At 41.8% G+C, this 14,278-nt stretch overlaps 1 protein-coding gene across 1 annotated transcript in view; it reads left to right on the top strand.

Annotated features, from left to right (window-relative positions):
• The window catches only part of RYR2 (ryanodine receptor 2), a 533,272-nt gene that overhangs the window by 256,099 nt on the left and 262,895 nt on the right, over positions 1-14,278 (top strand). The window contains 2 exon segments of the mRNA XM_036016051.1: positions 5,824-5,988; positions 13,316-13,437. Of these exon segments, the coding sequence (XP_035871944.1) occupies positions 5,824-5,988; positions 13,316-13,437 (287 nt within the window).

Raw genomic sequence — 14,278 nt, 5'->3', positions numbered from 1 at the left:
GAAAAGGTACAGGGAATAAGGAGCATAAATGGTAGGTAGAAAACAGATGGGGGGAGGTTAAGAACAGTATAGGAAATGGAAAAGCCAGAGAACTTTTATGTACGACCCATGGACATGAACTAAGGGGTGGATGGGGGGAGGATTGCCGGTGGGAGAGGGTGCGCAGGGCAGAGGAGAATAAAGGGGAGGGGGATGGGACAACTGTAACAGCATAATCAATAAAATGTATTTAAAAAAAGAAAATAATGCCAACTGTGGTTTTACAGAAGATACACAAATTCAGTGATAGTTTTTATCCTGATCCTGTTTAATGATAGTAAACCAGAGAGCTAGCTAAAACCTCCATTGGGGAAGATGAGGTGCATCATCAGTCAGAGGTCAACCAGATAAGCAGAGCCCGCACCAGGTATGAAGGAATACTAAGGGGTCCCTGGCCTGGTGTCGCAGTTGGTTACAACATCATCCCCATATATCAAGGTTGATGGTTCAGTCCCCATTACGACACATAGAAGAATCAACCAACGAGTGCGTAAATAAGTAGAACAACAAATCTCTCTCTCCTTCTCTCTCTCCCCTCTTCCCCCTTCCCCTCCCTCCCTCTCATGGACTTGCTTTATGAGATCATGAGGCTATGGAGTCAGCCACGGGATGAGGGGTTTTGAAAGGCAGGCCAGGGCCAGGATGGAATGCCATGGGTACTGGCTGTATGTGGTCTCTGAGCTCAGGGAAAACCTGTGCTCTCTACAAAGGGCTCACTGAGCATCCCTGCCCCAGGATAATCTCCCATTTGATTTGCTCAAGGCCAATTGATTAGGGACCTTAATTATACCTGCACCACTTCTTCTCCTTTGCCATGTGAGGTGACCTAATCACAGGACTGATGTTCTCCGTACTCACTGGCCCAGCCCACACTCGGGGAGAGGGTCGCATAGGGTGATGGAGGGCTCCTTGGAAACTCTGCTACTCGTTTCACTGCTGCAGAGACCCCCCCAGCACAGGAAGTGTCCAAATCACCTCTCTGCACAAGCCCACCCATCAGTCTGTGAATATTTCTGAGTGCCAGGGGTAAAGAGAGCTGTGTCTGTGTGTTTTGCAACTCTTTCCTGGATGGGAAGTAAGTTCTCTGACCCTGTGGCATTTTTAGGTTCATATTCCACAGTGACCGACTATTCTGTGCTTCAGTGCGGCACCCAAAAGGAGTGAATGCAGCTTTTTATTGACCTTTACCTTTCCTCACTTGAACCGTTATTTGTCTGAAGGAGGACTGGCTATTATAAAAAGAAAGACTCTAACATCTAAGGAGAAAGACCTTTTTTTCCCTTTATCCTCTCAGCCACTTGGCAGAATAATTTGAGATTTAAAGATGATTTCAATTAATGCTAGAAGAATCTCCTTGAACTATCTGGTCCATAGAGTAAGAACATAATCCTACAGGACAAGTTTAAATTTATTAGTGAATCCAGCTGGTATCTCCAGTGCCTTTTGTGTCACTTAGGACGGATGTTCGGAAGTGGCTTTGGCTTTGTAATGCACTGGTTTGGTATGTCTAATAACAAAACATCACTTGTGTGTTTCAGACTGACCTTTTTTTTACTTCCGGAGCCACTCTGATACTTGTTAGAAGATCTTATACCCCCATCGTTCATAAGTAGAATTATTTGAATGGTAGGGTAGCTTGTAAACACATTAATTATGGAAAATTAGAAGGGGTATGTGATTGCTTTCCAAACATGCATTTATTCATTTGGCAGAGAGTTTTTGAGAATTTAGCATTTTCAGGCACTGTTCAGGTACTGGGGGCCTGGACCGTTGGGCTAGAGGTAATCAACCATGAGATTTCCGGTCAGGGAGGAAACCAGGCAATTGTTTGAAGAACAATTTCCGTAAAGTGCCAGCATCTCTCCGATGGTTGAAATGCAGCCCACTCTGAGTGTACATGAAGCAAAGGAGAAAATGTGTGTCTAGCCACAGTTCTCACAGTGAGAATGGTAGTCTTTTTAAGAACTGCAGACTGTGTTGGAAAGACCTGCTTTCCCTTGGAGGATTTCTGTGGTTCTTGTGGTTGTTGTCACTGGACAGACAGTTAGAGCTGCAGCGTTTTTTAATTTTAATTTCATTTCATTTTTAAAAATATTTTTATTGTTGTTCAAGTACAGTTTTCCTCCTTTTCCCCCATCCCTCCCCACCTCCCTCCCCTGTGTCCACCCCCCACCCTTGTTACTGCCCACGTGTCCTTTATACTTATTCCTGCAAACCCTTCACCCTTTCCCCCATTATCCCCTCCCTTCTCCCCTCTGGCCACTGCCAGCCTGTTCTCAGTTTCAGTGTCTGGCTATACTTCACTTGCTTGCTTGATCGTTTTATTGATTAGGTTCCTGTTAATGGTGAGATCATAGGGTAGAGCAGCAATGTTAAACCTTCGTGCCTGTTAGTGAGTCCTGAGGCAACAGTAAGGGTCTCAGCAGTCCTTGGCTACAGGCAGGAGGTGTAGGGACTACATTTTACATAGCCTTTCCAGGGAAGTCTCTGCTTGCTGGCAAAACTGCCATGTCAGGGTGCCTGTAGTGGCCATCTGACCTTGAGATTAGAAAACTTCTGTTTACCTGCTTTCAACTTGACCGACTCAGTCTGTGATTGCCATCTGACATTAAACTGATTTATGTTTTCATTTTCTCATTACATTTCATTTTTTATAATTTATATTTTTCAACTGAGATTCCTCCTGTTTATTCATTATGCATATATTTTTCTTTATGCCCTTGTACATATCTTATATTTATATATAATAGTTGTTTCAAAGTCTTTGCCTGCTACCAATTATGAGGGCCTTCTTTGTGTCAGTTTCTGTTGCTTTTTTTTTAGTACGGTCACTTTGTTTAAAATTTAGTTCAGATCAGTTTCCTTGTTCCTTGACCTCTCATTTTTGACAGCATGCAGGGTGTCGGAGGCTGTGTGGTGGAGACGGCCTTCTGTTGCGGCTGTCTTCTGAAGGGCGGTTGTGCTTTGGGCAGCCAGCTAACCCCGCTGTCCGGAGCTCCAGCTTTCTCCTGTTTGCAGTGGGCCGTGGCTTCTGTTTCTGCTTAGTGGTGTCACTTTCTGTCTCTGTACTGGCCCTCCCTGGAGTGTGTGTGGTTCAGTGGTCAGCAAGAATTGGGGTGGCTTTTATAAGCAGGTCCTGTGGCTACTTCTCTGATTCAGCTTTTCTGGTTGCAGGCTGCTGGGGCCCTAAGTGTGTCCCCTGACTCCTCAGTCACTCTGCCCGGGCTGCGGGTGGCGGGCAGGGCAGCCCGATTTCAAGGCAGCTCAAGGCAGCATTGCATGAGTCTCCTGGGCGCTGTTCCCCTTTAGAGAGGAGACTGTTCTCCAGTTTGTCCCACTCAAGAGCATCCAGATAGGTTTTCAAAAGCATTTTTCTTTGAAAATGTATCATTGTCTATGAGGATTAGTCTAACTAAACTATTCCATTATTGCCCAAATATATATAGCTGGAATTCTCAAATGAAAAATAAAATTTAAAAGGTCATTCCGAAACTGAAGGCCTATAGTTTAGATATGGTATCGCTAATACAGAATTCAGACCATTGCTGCTTGTCTGTTTGGGACACTTAACTTTTAGTGACCCAGGTGAGTTTCTATTAGACAGCTCACCAGCCGCCCTACTCCCAGTTCACGTTGTGTTTGTTGTTCTTATTCAAAGGGTCTGGATTATTTCCCCCAGAATTTCTCCTAAGCCTGAGCCACACAAATACACACTCAAAAAGCTGAGAAATAAAAGAAGGAAGGCCTGTGTTCTTTCGTTTTTTTCTCACATCACTTCAGCAATTCTTACCTGACTCGAGAGGCAGTCTTCATGAGGTTTCACAGTTAAAACTTCTGATTCTGATTCACAGTGACGGAGCCACTTCAGTAAAGACAGACGCAGCACAGCTTCACAGTTAGCAACTGCGGCCCCGCAACACACAACCCGCAAGTCTGCAAACAGACTGCAAACTAATTTCCTTGGATAAAGGGGAAGAAAAGTTAGAATCTGAGGAGGTGATGACATTGTTGTATTTCCCCCCAGGATTTAATTTTCCTGTTGATAGGGTTGGTGTAAGTAGATTAGTAGTGTATCTTGTTTGATAAAATGAAATTGGAACGCTTTGTTATCTGTTGTATTACAGATACTTGGAATAGTGTTTCAAATTATTTGCATAATGGTTAAATCAACTTAATTTATAAATGTATTCATTTTCTTACAGGGCCTTGACCTTACCAATTGCAACTCATTTTAATTTTCAATTGTTGATAGAAAGTTATAATCATTTTGAGTTATTACTAATAGAGTATTCAAATGACAGAATTTTTTGCTTAAATTTTCCTTTTTGTATAACAGACATGAATTTTACTCAAAAGAAAAATAAAATTTAAAAGGTGATGCCCAAACTAAAGGTCCCTAATTTACATATAGTATAGCTAATACAGAATTAGTAATAGTTACAACATTATATAGTATAGCTGACACAGGATTAGTGATAGTTACAGTATTACATAACTGTTACTAATTTCAAACAACAACCAACCAAAGTCATAAAAGAAACTTAAAGTAGATTTAACAAAGAAAATTCGACCAAGGAGAATAAGAAACCACTAAAAGAGGTATTGCAACCAAAAAGTAGTAGATTTTTTTCTGTTGTAGATTTTTTTCTGTTATTTTAAGGACTGTGGAAAACTTTATGACAGTGAATTTCGTGACAGGAGGTCAGGATGAAGCGTGGGTGGGGGATGTGGATTAAAAGGGACCTGTTGAATGAGGAAGCATTAAAACGCAAGGATTTGAGCCCTGGCCGGTGTGGCTCAGTTGACTGTAGCATTGTCCTGTAGATGGAAGTGTCATGGGCCAGGTTCTGGTCAAGGCACATGCAGGAGGGACAAGAAGGCAGCCAACTGATGTTCCTGTCATCTCTCTCTCTCTCTCTCTCTATCCCTCTTTTTCCTCCCCCTCTCTCTCTAAAGCAGTGAAAAAGTCCTTAGGTGAGGGTAAAATATTTTTGTAAATGTAGGGATTTGAAAGACACATTTAGCTGGTGCCAGAGTATCGACTGCTTCACAGCAGAGGGCGTCCAGCCCCTGTGACACTTTAGAGAAAGTCGGAGCTGGAAATTGCTGTATTGGAAGCTGAGCCACAGTAGTCTTGAAGAGTTCTAAAGAAGTCATCATTAACAGTGGACATCCTTGTTAACAAAACCACCAGCACCATCATTTTCATGGTCAAAATCATTAAAAATTAAGTGTTTACTTTATCTCAGACATTGTGCTGAAAATTTTACATACATTATCTCATTTTTTTCTGATACTGTGGGGGAGATATTTTTGTTGGCTTTATTTATGGATGATAAATAGGAGCTGAAATTAACTTGTCCTAAGGTCACAGCGTAGCAAGTGGCAGAGACTGGACTCAGACCTGGATTTGCTGTCCCACAAACCTATGCGCTTAAGAACCAATAAAGGAAAAAATAATCTGGAAAGAGTATGAAGCTGGTACTACTGGTTTTAAGATCTCTGGTTTGGAGTTTGCCATTGAGCAATATAAAATTTGATGTTTTGCCAAAATAAATTTCTATCCATGTGAATAATTCAAGAAAATGTTACTTATTTTTACAATTTTCTACTTGATGCTTCAGTAGAGGTTGAACTGTTAGTATAAAATATTCAACCATTATTATTTCAGGGGACTTCAGAGGGCTGAAGTTTTCAAGGAATGTATTTACCACAAGGCCAAGTTCTTTCCATATAAAGTAGTATTTTAAAAGCTTTGCTTAGCCCCTTTTCTTCTCCCCTCAGGAAAAGCTGGACGGAGGGGTGAGGAAAGAAGTTGATGGCATGGGGACCTCTGAGATAAAGTACGGAGACTCGGTCTGCTACATCCAGCACGTGAACACAGGCCTGTGGTTGACCTACCAGGCCGTGGACGTGAAGTCCGTGCGGATGGGGGCCACGCAGCGCAAGGTGAGGTGGTGGGGAGCACCCTGTGCAGCGGGCACCCCTCGGGCCTGCAGTGCTCACACATGAGGCAGGAGGGGCCTGCTGGCACTCATTACCGATGTGCTGACCACCCGGCCCCGCCATGAGCAGCTTGGTTGTGTGAGGCAGGCATGGCTGGACATTACCTCGCTGATTAAGATGCACAGTGAGGAAATTCGCTTCTTTCTGGGTTCTCGCTCACTTTCCTTCCTCCCCTCTGCCCTCTGTGCTGTGGTGGGCCTGCATTTCTAAAAGGAGACCTGCTCAGGCAGTCGTACCTCCCAGTCCTGCGCTGGCTCTCCTTCGCCTGCCAGACCACAGAGTATTTCTTGGAGATACAAATTCTTAGTTTTATTAAGTGAATTTTCTTTTACCCTGGCTTTGTTAGAACTGTTATACTTCAGATTTAAATCAATGATTAACCATTTTCGATGTTTATAAATAGACAACTTATACCTCAATTTCCATATTCTTTTTTTCCTTTTTTACTAAAGGTATTGGGGTGACATGGGTTACTAAGATCATATAGGTTTCAGGTATACAGTTCTGTGATACATGCTCTGTGTATCAAATTGTGTGTTCATCACCCACAGTCAAATCTTCTGTCACCATGTGTTTGACCCTTTACTCTTTACCATCACCCCACCGCCTTCTGTGTGGTAACCACCAGACTGTTGTCTGTGTCTGTGAGGGTTTTTTTTTTGTCTTGTCTGTTCATTTGTTACCTTCAGTTTTATATTTCACATATGAGTGAAATCACATGGTTCTTGACTTTTCTGTCTTATTTTGCTTAGCATGATATTCTTAAGACCCCTCCATGTTGTCGAGGATGGCAGTATTCCATCGTTTCTTACAGCGCAGTAGTATTCCACAGTGTGTATGCAGCACATCTTCCTCATCCAGTCTTCTATTGAAGGACACTGTGGTGTCTCCATGTCTTGGCCACCATGAATCATGCCGCAGTGAACATAGGGGTGCATGCGTCTCTAGAAATAAATGTCTTAGACTTTCTGGAAGATTGAGCTTTTGGGCAGCGATGCGACACGTTCTTGTCTTCCTCTCGCCTGCTCTCTGCTCTGTCCTCCTTCACTCTGCAGTGGACCCTCGGGGCCTTCCACTTCTCTGGCATGACTCAGCACATTCCCTGCAGGTTCTCCAAAAAAAAAAAGCAAACAAACAAGACATGAGTTGTGCACATCTGTGCCTGTGCATACACTGTTTTTTCTGTTTCAGGTATCATTTAAACTTTGTTTTCTCCACCCAATTCCTATCTCTTCTCCAGAGATTAGGTTAAAAATCAATCTTAGAAGTTCTTCCTGACTCTCAGCTTATCCCCTACGCCTACCTTCCTTTGTGCTCTCATAATATTTGTGAATAATTTATTAAATTTTATATTGTCCCTGTGCCATTTTATTTGTTAAGCTACATGTCTCCTAGTTTGTGAGTTCCCTTGGGGAAACTATGTAGTACTAAATTGTTCACATTTCGTATTTTTATACCAACATATAACAGCGCACAGAACAAAATAACAAGACACATGTTATTTCTACACGTGAGACCTGGGAAAGGAATTCTGCAGTGGGGGAGAAACTTACTTTCAGTGGACTTGTCACAGCAGACACACATTCCAGTGCAGGTCGTTCAGTGTTAACTACAATCTGTTTGGAGTGACCACAGCTGGTTGTAATGAAGCTGACAGCCAAGTCTGTTCTGATGGGGCTGAACTTCAATGCATCCCTCTCTTGCCGTGCTCAGAGTGTCAGATAAGATCCTGGGGCAGCTGTCCTGTAGCCCAGCCCCACTGGGTTATCACCATTACCTGTGGCCAAATTTTGCAGGTAAAATTTATATGCACTGAAATGTAAAAAAATTAACTGTGCAATTTTGACAACTGAATACATTTGTGTGACCCACACACATCACAACATGGACCATTTCCTTATTGCTTAGAAAATTGCTCCCCACGCCTTCCTGGGTTATTCCTGCCTCCCCTCTACAAGGGCATCCACTTTCACGACCTTTCCCTCGTGGGTTAGTTTTGCCTGATAGAGAGCATCGTGCACAGGAAACCACTCGCACCCTCCCGTCGGTACATGGCTTTTTTCACTGGGCAAAGTGCCTCTGACTTTTGTCCTGTTGTTGCATGCTGGGATCTGAAGAGTTGAAGCTGCTTTTTAAGGTCTTCAGAAGTCAGAGAGCTGAGAGTTAAGGGAAGTTCAGGTAGTTCACTGTCAAGGAGGGGGGAGGCAAAAAGGAAAAGGCATGATGATTGTGACTGGCTTATAAACTGCCTCCCTTGCCAGACTCTGGGCCCGAGAGCCACAGCCTTGATTTCTGTGTTCTCCACATCTAGCAGGGCTCCTGGATTGGAGTGGTGCACAGCCAGCATTTCTCAGTGAAAACATGCATTTTCAAGAGTGTAGTTCCAGTTGAGTTGATAAGGTCCCACCTGCGCCTGTCTGCTCGGTCTCCACCTGTGTTAGCGTTGCAGCGTTTGGGACCACACATGCTGTAATAGCACCTGGAAGGTGGAAAGCTAGTGTCCACATTGTGGCAAAAGAGTCTGGTTGGGCTTCCAAGCAAATTTCCATTTTGATAATGATATTTGGCCATAATCTATCTGATTTAGCAGATGCTTATCTTTTTTCTAAATATTTTGTTTAGAAAAATTTCAAGCATACAAAAAATTGGAAAACTAATCGGTAGACATGTATGCATCCTTGAATTAGATTCAACAGTTATTAATAGTTTGCAGTAGCTGCTTTCTTTCCCTGCAACCCTCCCATCTTCCCTTTCTTTCTCTGTATGATGTGTGTGTGTATGTGTATATGTGTGCATTGCATGCACAGGTATACACACATCCACATCCACATCCACACACACCCCCACAATACCACTCATGTACTTAATCATGGAGAATTCCATGACATCATCTAATACCTTGTTCATATTTCTGTAGTTCCAAGAATGTCTTCTTCAGCTTATTTTAAACCAAGATCCAGTCAAGATTTGTACATGTATTTATTTATATGCCTCCTCAGTTTCTTTTAATCTGGAGTAGCTCGTCACCTTTGTCCCATGCCACTGAGTTTTTTGCGGATCCAAGCCTATGACAGACTGGTCCACATTCCAGTTGCGTTTGCCCATTTTGTCCCCGTTGCCTGGGGTCCTTGCAAGTCCCATAACTTGGAGTCCCAGGCTCAGGGCGCTCCTGCTCAAATCAGTCGCCCTTGTCCATGTGTGGCTATTTGGTGCTTGAATGCGGCTAACATTACAGGTACTGAATTTTTAGTTTTGTTTAATTTTACTTAATTTAAATGTGAGAACTTATACCTGAGTAAGGTATTTGAAACTTTTATGCATGTTTGTAACAACTTAGGCATGTGAGGGTGCTTTTTCAACTATGTAAATGTCATGGATTCTGAAATAAGTCAGGTGCTTTCAATAATAAACTGGTATCCAAAACAAGATAGTCTATAAATATAAAATACACTCTGGATTTTAAAGACAAAGAATGATAAAAGTGAATTTAAAATATCCCATTAACAAGTCTGTATGTTTATTACATGTTGAAATAACATTTTAGATTATTAGGTGAAATCAAGTATATTATTTAAAATAATTTTACCTTTTTAAAAAAACTCTTTACTAATACAGGTTCTGGAAAATTCAAAGCTACATATTTTAAAAACACCTCCTGCCTCCCGCATCTCCCCCCAGTCGCTGTCCCTTGCAAGGACAAACACTGTTGTCGCTGCTGAGGCTGGAGATGAGTTTTGTTGTTGGGCTTTTCATTTTATTGTGTTGATAGTGGTTTTATTGGCTTTTCCACACTGCATGCCATGTTGTTAAACATGATATTTACCAGAAAGGTAAGTGTTCAAACAGATTTCACAAATTGTAAAGAACTGAAAGAAGGAAAACAAAGGAAAAGTTTTTTCTCAGATATCAGTTTATTAAGCAGTCTTGTCTAGTACCACATTTTCCTTACAGCTTTTATTAAAGGTTCCAAATATGATACATGGTTACAGGAGAAATAGAGGCATAAATGGTAACATGTAGACACATTTTTTAAAAGATATAAATAAATTTCAATCAGAAAAATCACTTTGGGTGTTATTTCCCATTTGATATACTTAAATTTACCATTAAGTCTTTTACCAAAAAGAAGACTTAAATAATCATCTTTTACATTTTTTTTCTCTTTACTCTTTGGGTGAATTTTTAAAACCACATATCATATGATATACTTTTAATTATAAATTTAAGTAGTTGAAAATAAAATGGTTTTTTTTACTGTAAATATTTTAAACCAAACTCTATATACATCTTTTAAATATGTTATATGAGAACTAAATACAAGGTTCCCACAATTTCCTTCTTTCATTCTGTTGAATCGCATAAAGCAGTGAGCCCAGACGGTTCTGCCTTCCAAGTGAACCTTGTATCCATTCCCTGGGCCCCCTGTATGCGGCTGGACCGGCCTCCAGCGTGTCTGTGGGCAGGGCGCACGCAGCCTCTTCTCCAGTCTCCCGACCTTGGTCTCCTGGTCCCTGCAGCCCGGACTCCTCTCCTCATCTCACTCTTCAGTCTGTGGCAGCAATGCCAGGATTCTTACTGTCTTCCACGGTCTTCTTCCTTAGCTGTGGGTTGAAGCCACCATGGGACTTACCTTCTCTGTCATGGGCCAACAGAGAGCTGCCTTTGAGAAAAGTTTCACACGGGTGCTGAGAATCTGAGCAGTGTCGTTTAAGTTGGTGAAGGACCGTGGGAAACAGACTTTCTAGGCCATAGAAGAGAGAATGTACCATAGTTAAAACCTCGCCTGTAAACTTATCACTACTAGAGCCGTCCATCTACTCAGTCTTTGTTGGGGGACTTCCATGAGGCCCTGACGTCCCAGGACTTCCCAACCTAGATTCCCAGTTAGCCAGATATCCCAGTTGGCTAGGGTCTTCAAATCCCTGAATTTTAAAGAAAAGTGCATTGCCCTGGCCGGTGTGGCTCAGTTGGAGCATCATCCTGTAGACTGAAAGGTCATGGGTTTGATTCCCTGTCAGGGCACATACTGAGATTGTGTGTTTGATCCTAGGTCGGGGCACATTCAAGAAGGCAACTGATTTGTTTTTCTCTCACATCAGTGTCTCTGTCTCTGTATCTCTCTTTTGCTCGCTCTCTCTCAAATGTCCTCAGTTTAGGATTATAAATAAAAAGAAAAGCATGTTGGTGCTATATTTGCCAACCTTTACATTTTGAAACTATTTTTCTGTTGTTGTTTCATATGAATAAAAACTTGGTTAATCTGAATCACTATTCAGAGTTCTTACACATCCCACTTCGTGTTTTGCTAAAGCAGTATAAATTCACTCTGTGCAGAGTGACGCACAGAACACACTGGGGGTTCACAGTATGTAACTTTTATGCTGCATTGCTTTTTAAGTGCATGTGTCACCCAGGTCATTGGATAAGTGCACTCCAGTCTTTTTAAAAGGGAGGGGAAAATCGTTTTCCCTTTCAGTCTGTGTGCTTCAGTCTGTGTGCTTCCCACTCTCAGATTCTTCTCCAGGAACACATGGTGCCCTTGTCCTCACCACCAGGGTCCCCTTCTCTTCAGAACTCCCATCTCTCTTTCCTTGTCTCTGCAGCCTGCGTCTCCAGTGTGTCTGCCACATGACTCGCTTTGTTTTCATTGGTGCTGTTCTGTGCATTCAGTTTATGTCATACCTTTGAAATTTGGGTTTTCTTGTAGTGCTGCATCATCTCCCCAGCTCGCTTTCCATCTCAGCGTGCTGTCTTCTCATCGGTTCTGGTTGTTCCCCTCAGCGTGTGTCCCTGTGGATTTTTAGTTTCATGGAAGTCAAACCATCTTGTGTTTTGTGGACAGTTGAGGAAGTTTGTATATTTTAGTAGTTTCCTGCTATGCCTATTTTACTTAGAATTTTAAAAAACTAGGAATTAGTGCTGTAGTTTGTCAATTAAAATGTCTTAATGTCCTTTAATTTGTTGATAATAAGTTAATAGACATCATGATATTGAAGAATCCTTAAATTCATAGACTAAACCCTATCTGGTTATAGGTTTATTATTCTTTTGAAATCCTACTAGATCTATTCATATTTTATTTAGAATTATTCAATATATTCACAGGTAAAATTAATCTTTGTTTATTGATCCTTAGATTTGAATTTCATACAGTTCTCATGTATGGTGACACTTTCTTGGTTTTTCAACCATTTAAATATAAAAACCATTTTTAGCTTACAGCCTTCACAAAAATAGGCAATAGGGCTGACTTCCGGTGAAGACAAAGGTACCATTCAGAGTTCATCAGAACTCACTCATGAAACTGTCTTGTCCTAGCATCCTTGAAGTAGTAGATCTTCAGTTTCCTTTGCAAGCTCTTTCAAGTAAAGTGATCTCATCAGATTTTCCACTTAGGTGGGGGGTTCGATGAGTCTGGGTTCTCTAGGAAGCACCCCATTTCCGTGGGCCACTCAGTTACATTTGTGTTTTACTTTTGTTTTTAGTCTTTATTGTGTTTCATCCCCATGGAAGTCCACACAGGACCCTCTTATTATAATTTTATGAAGTTAATGTCTTTTGTATCTTATATATTATTCTCTGTGTTTTTGCTTTCTTTTTATTTTATTTTTAGCCTGGTTTGTGAGAGGTTTTCCTATTTTGCTTATTTTTTTAAGGAATCAAATTTTGGGCGGGTGGGGCTGTTGTGAGGAGAGGGCAGGAGGGGAGCTCCACGGAGAGCTGAAGGTGCTGTGATGTTCTCTTCCGTGCTCCGAGTGTCCTTTCCACAGAGTGTTCACTGTGGGACATTACTGGAGATTTTTGCACGTTCTCTCTCCTCATGTCATACTCTCCTAAGTTTAAAAACAAAACCCCAACAGAGAACTGATAAAGCAAGAATGCATGCCTCAGAAATATTACTCAGACTTACTAACCAGTCTGTGTACAAAACTGTTGTGCCAGTGGTGTCACTGAATGTGGTCCCTTCGCTGCTTAAGGCAGAGTTTGTCCGACGTGGGTTGGTGACTGAACGTGGTCTTTCAAGCACTGTGTGTGTTTGAATCAGGTCTGTGTGACAACTGACTCATTCTTCCAGACCGTCACGGAGTGACCACAGGGTGGTCCAGGGCCCGTGTGTGCTATTCCACCTTCCACACAGCAGTCCTCAGTCCCCCTGCCTGTCTCGGTTCTGTTTGTTGTTGTCACTCTAAGGTGCGCATCTGCTTCACCCCACTTGGAGAAGGGACGCTGGTGTGACGGCGCTGTCTCCGCTTCCTCTCCTCCCTCACAGGCAATCATGCACCATGAGGGCCACATGGACGACGGCATCAGTCTGTCCCGCTCACAGCACGAGGAGTCGCGGACGGCGCGCGTCATCCGCAGCTCCGTTTTCCTGTTCAATCGGTTCATCAGGTGCGTTTTCTTGGGTCCCGGGGGCTGTTCGACATTCTTCCTCGGTTTCCCTGTTGGACTTACAAATAAACAATCTGAAGTACACTACACTGGTAAACCTCACCCAGTTTGGAAGAGCACCAGTTAGGTGATTTTATGTCTTCCATTTAAATTTACTTTTAAAAAAGAAATGTGCTTTTAGAAATTGTTTGTGTAACTTGTTATTAGCTAGAGGTAAGGATTATTCTGTGACATACCCTTGGTCTGGACCTATTTTGCTCCCTTTTACCCTAAGGTCACACTTTGTGAGTTTTGAGCTGTATTAAAAAATAAAGTGAGCCTTGTAATGACAAAGTTGACCCACCTAATTATGGAAAAATCAAGTATCTAGAAGCTAACCGAAGCTTGTGTACAAAGTGTTTCTGGTAACGTTTAGACCAGCACAGACTGTGCTTGTGCTGAGTATCTTGTATCTCTTCAAACTTCATTGGTTCGATGGGAAAAATTTGCGTGTGTGTGTACACAGAAATATATTTATACTTACAGCTGTTTTTTAAGGTTGCATTTATTTGAGAATTGTGAAAATGGGTATACTTGTCATATTTGCTAAGTTTTTTCATCCTTTTTTGTGATTTACCCTATTATTTGTTAATACTTGATTAGGTTACTATGATGTTCTGTTAAGAGACTTTAATTTCCTGTCATCTTATATAAATTGCAACTATTTCCCTAATTTATAGGTTTGAAAAAGAATTTTAAAATGCTTATTTTAATAGCAGTTTACCCAACAAATCACATTTTGTGTAGAGGTTCTAAACCTAGCATAATTAATAGTTTTAGAGTCTTAGAGAGCATTTGTCTG

This window comes from Phyllostomus discolor, chromosome 15 (assembly GCF_004126475.2).
Source record: "Phyllostomus discolor isolate MPI-MPIP mPhyDis1 chromosome 15, mPhyDis1.pri.v3, whole genome shotgun sequence".
In the NCBI taxonomy this organism is placed as follows: Eukaryota; Metazoa; Chordata; class Mammalia; order Chiroptera; family Phyllostomidae; genus Phyllostomus; species Phyllostomus discolor.
This window is presented reverse-complemented; position numbering and strand designations above follow the sequence as displayed.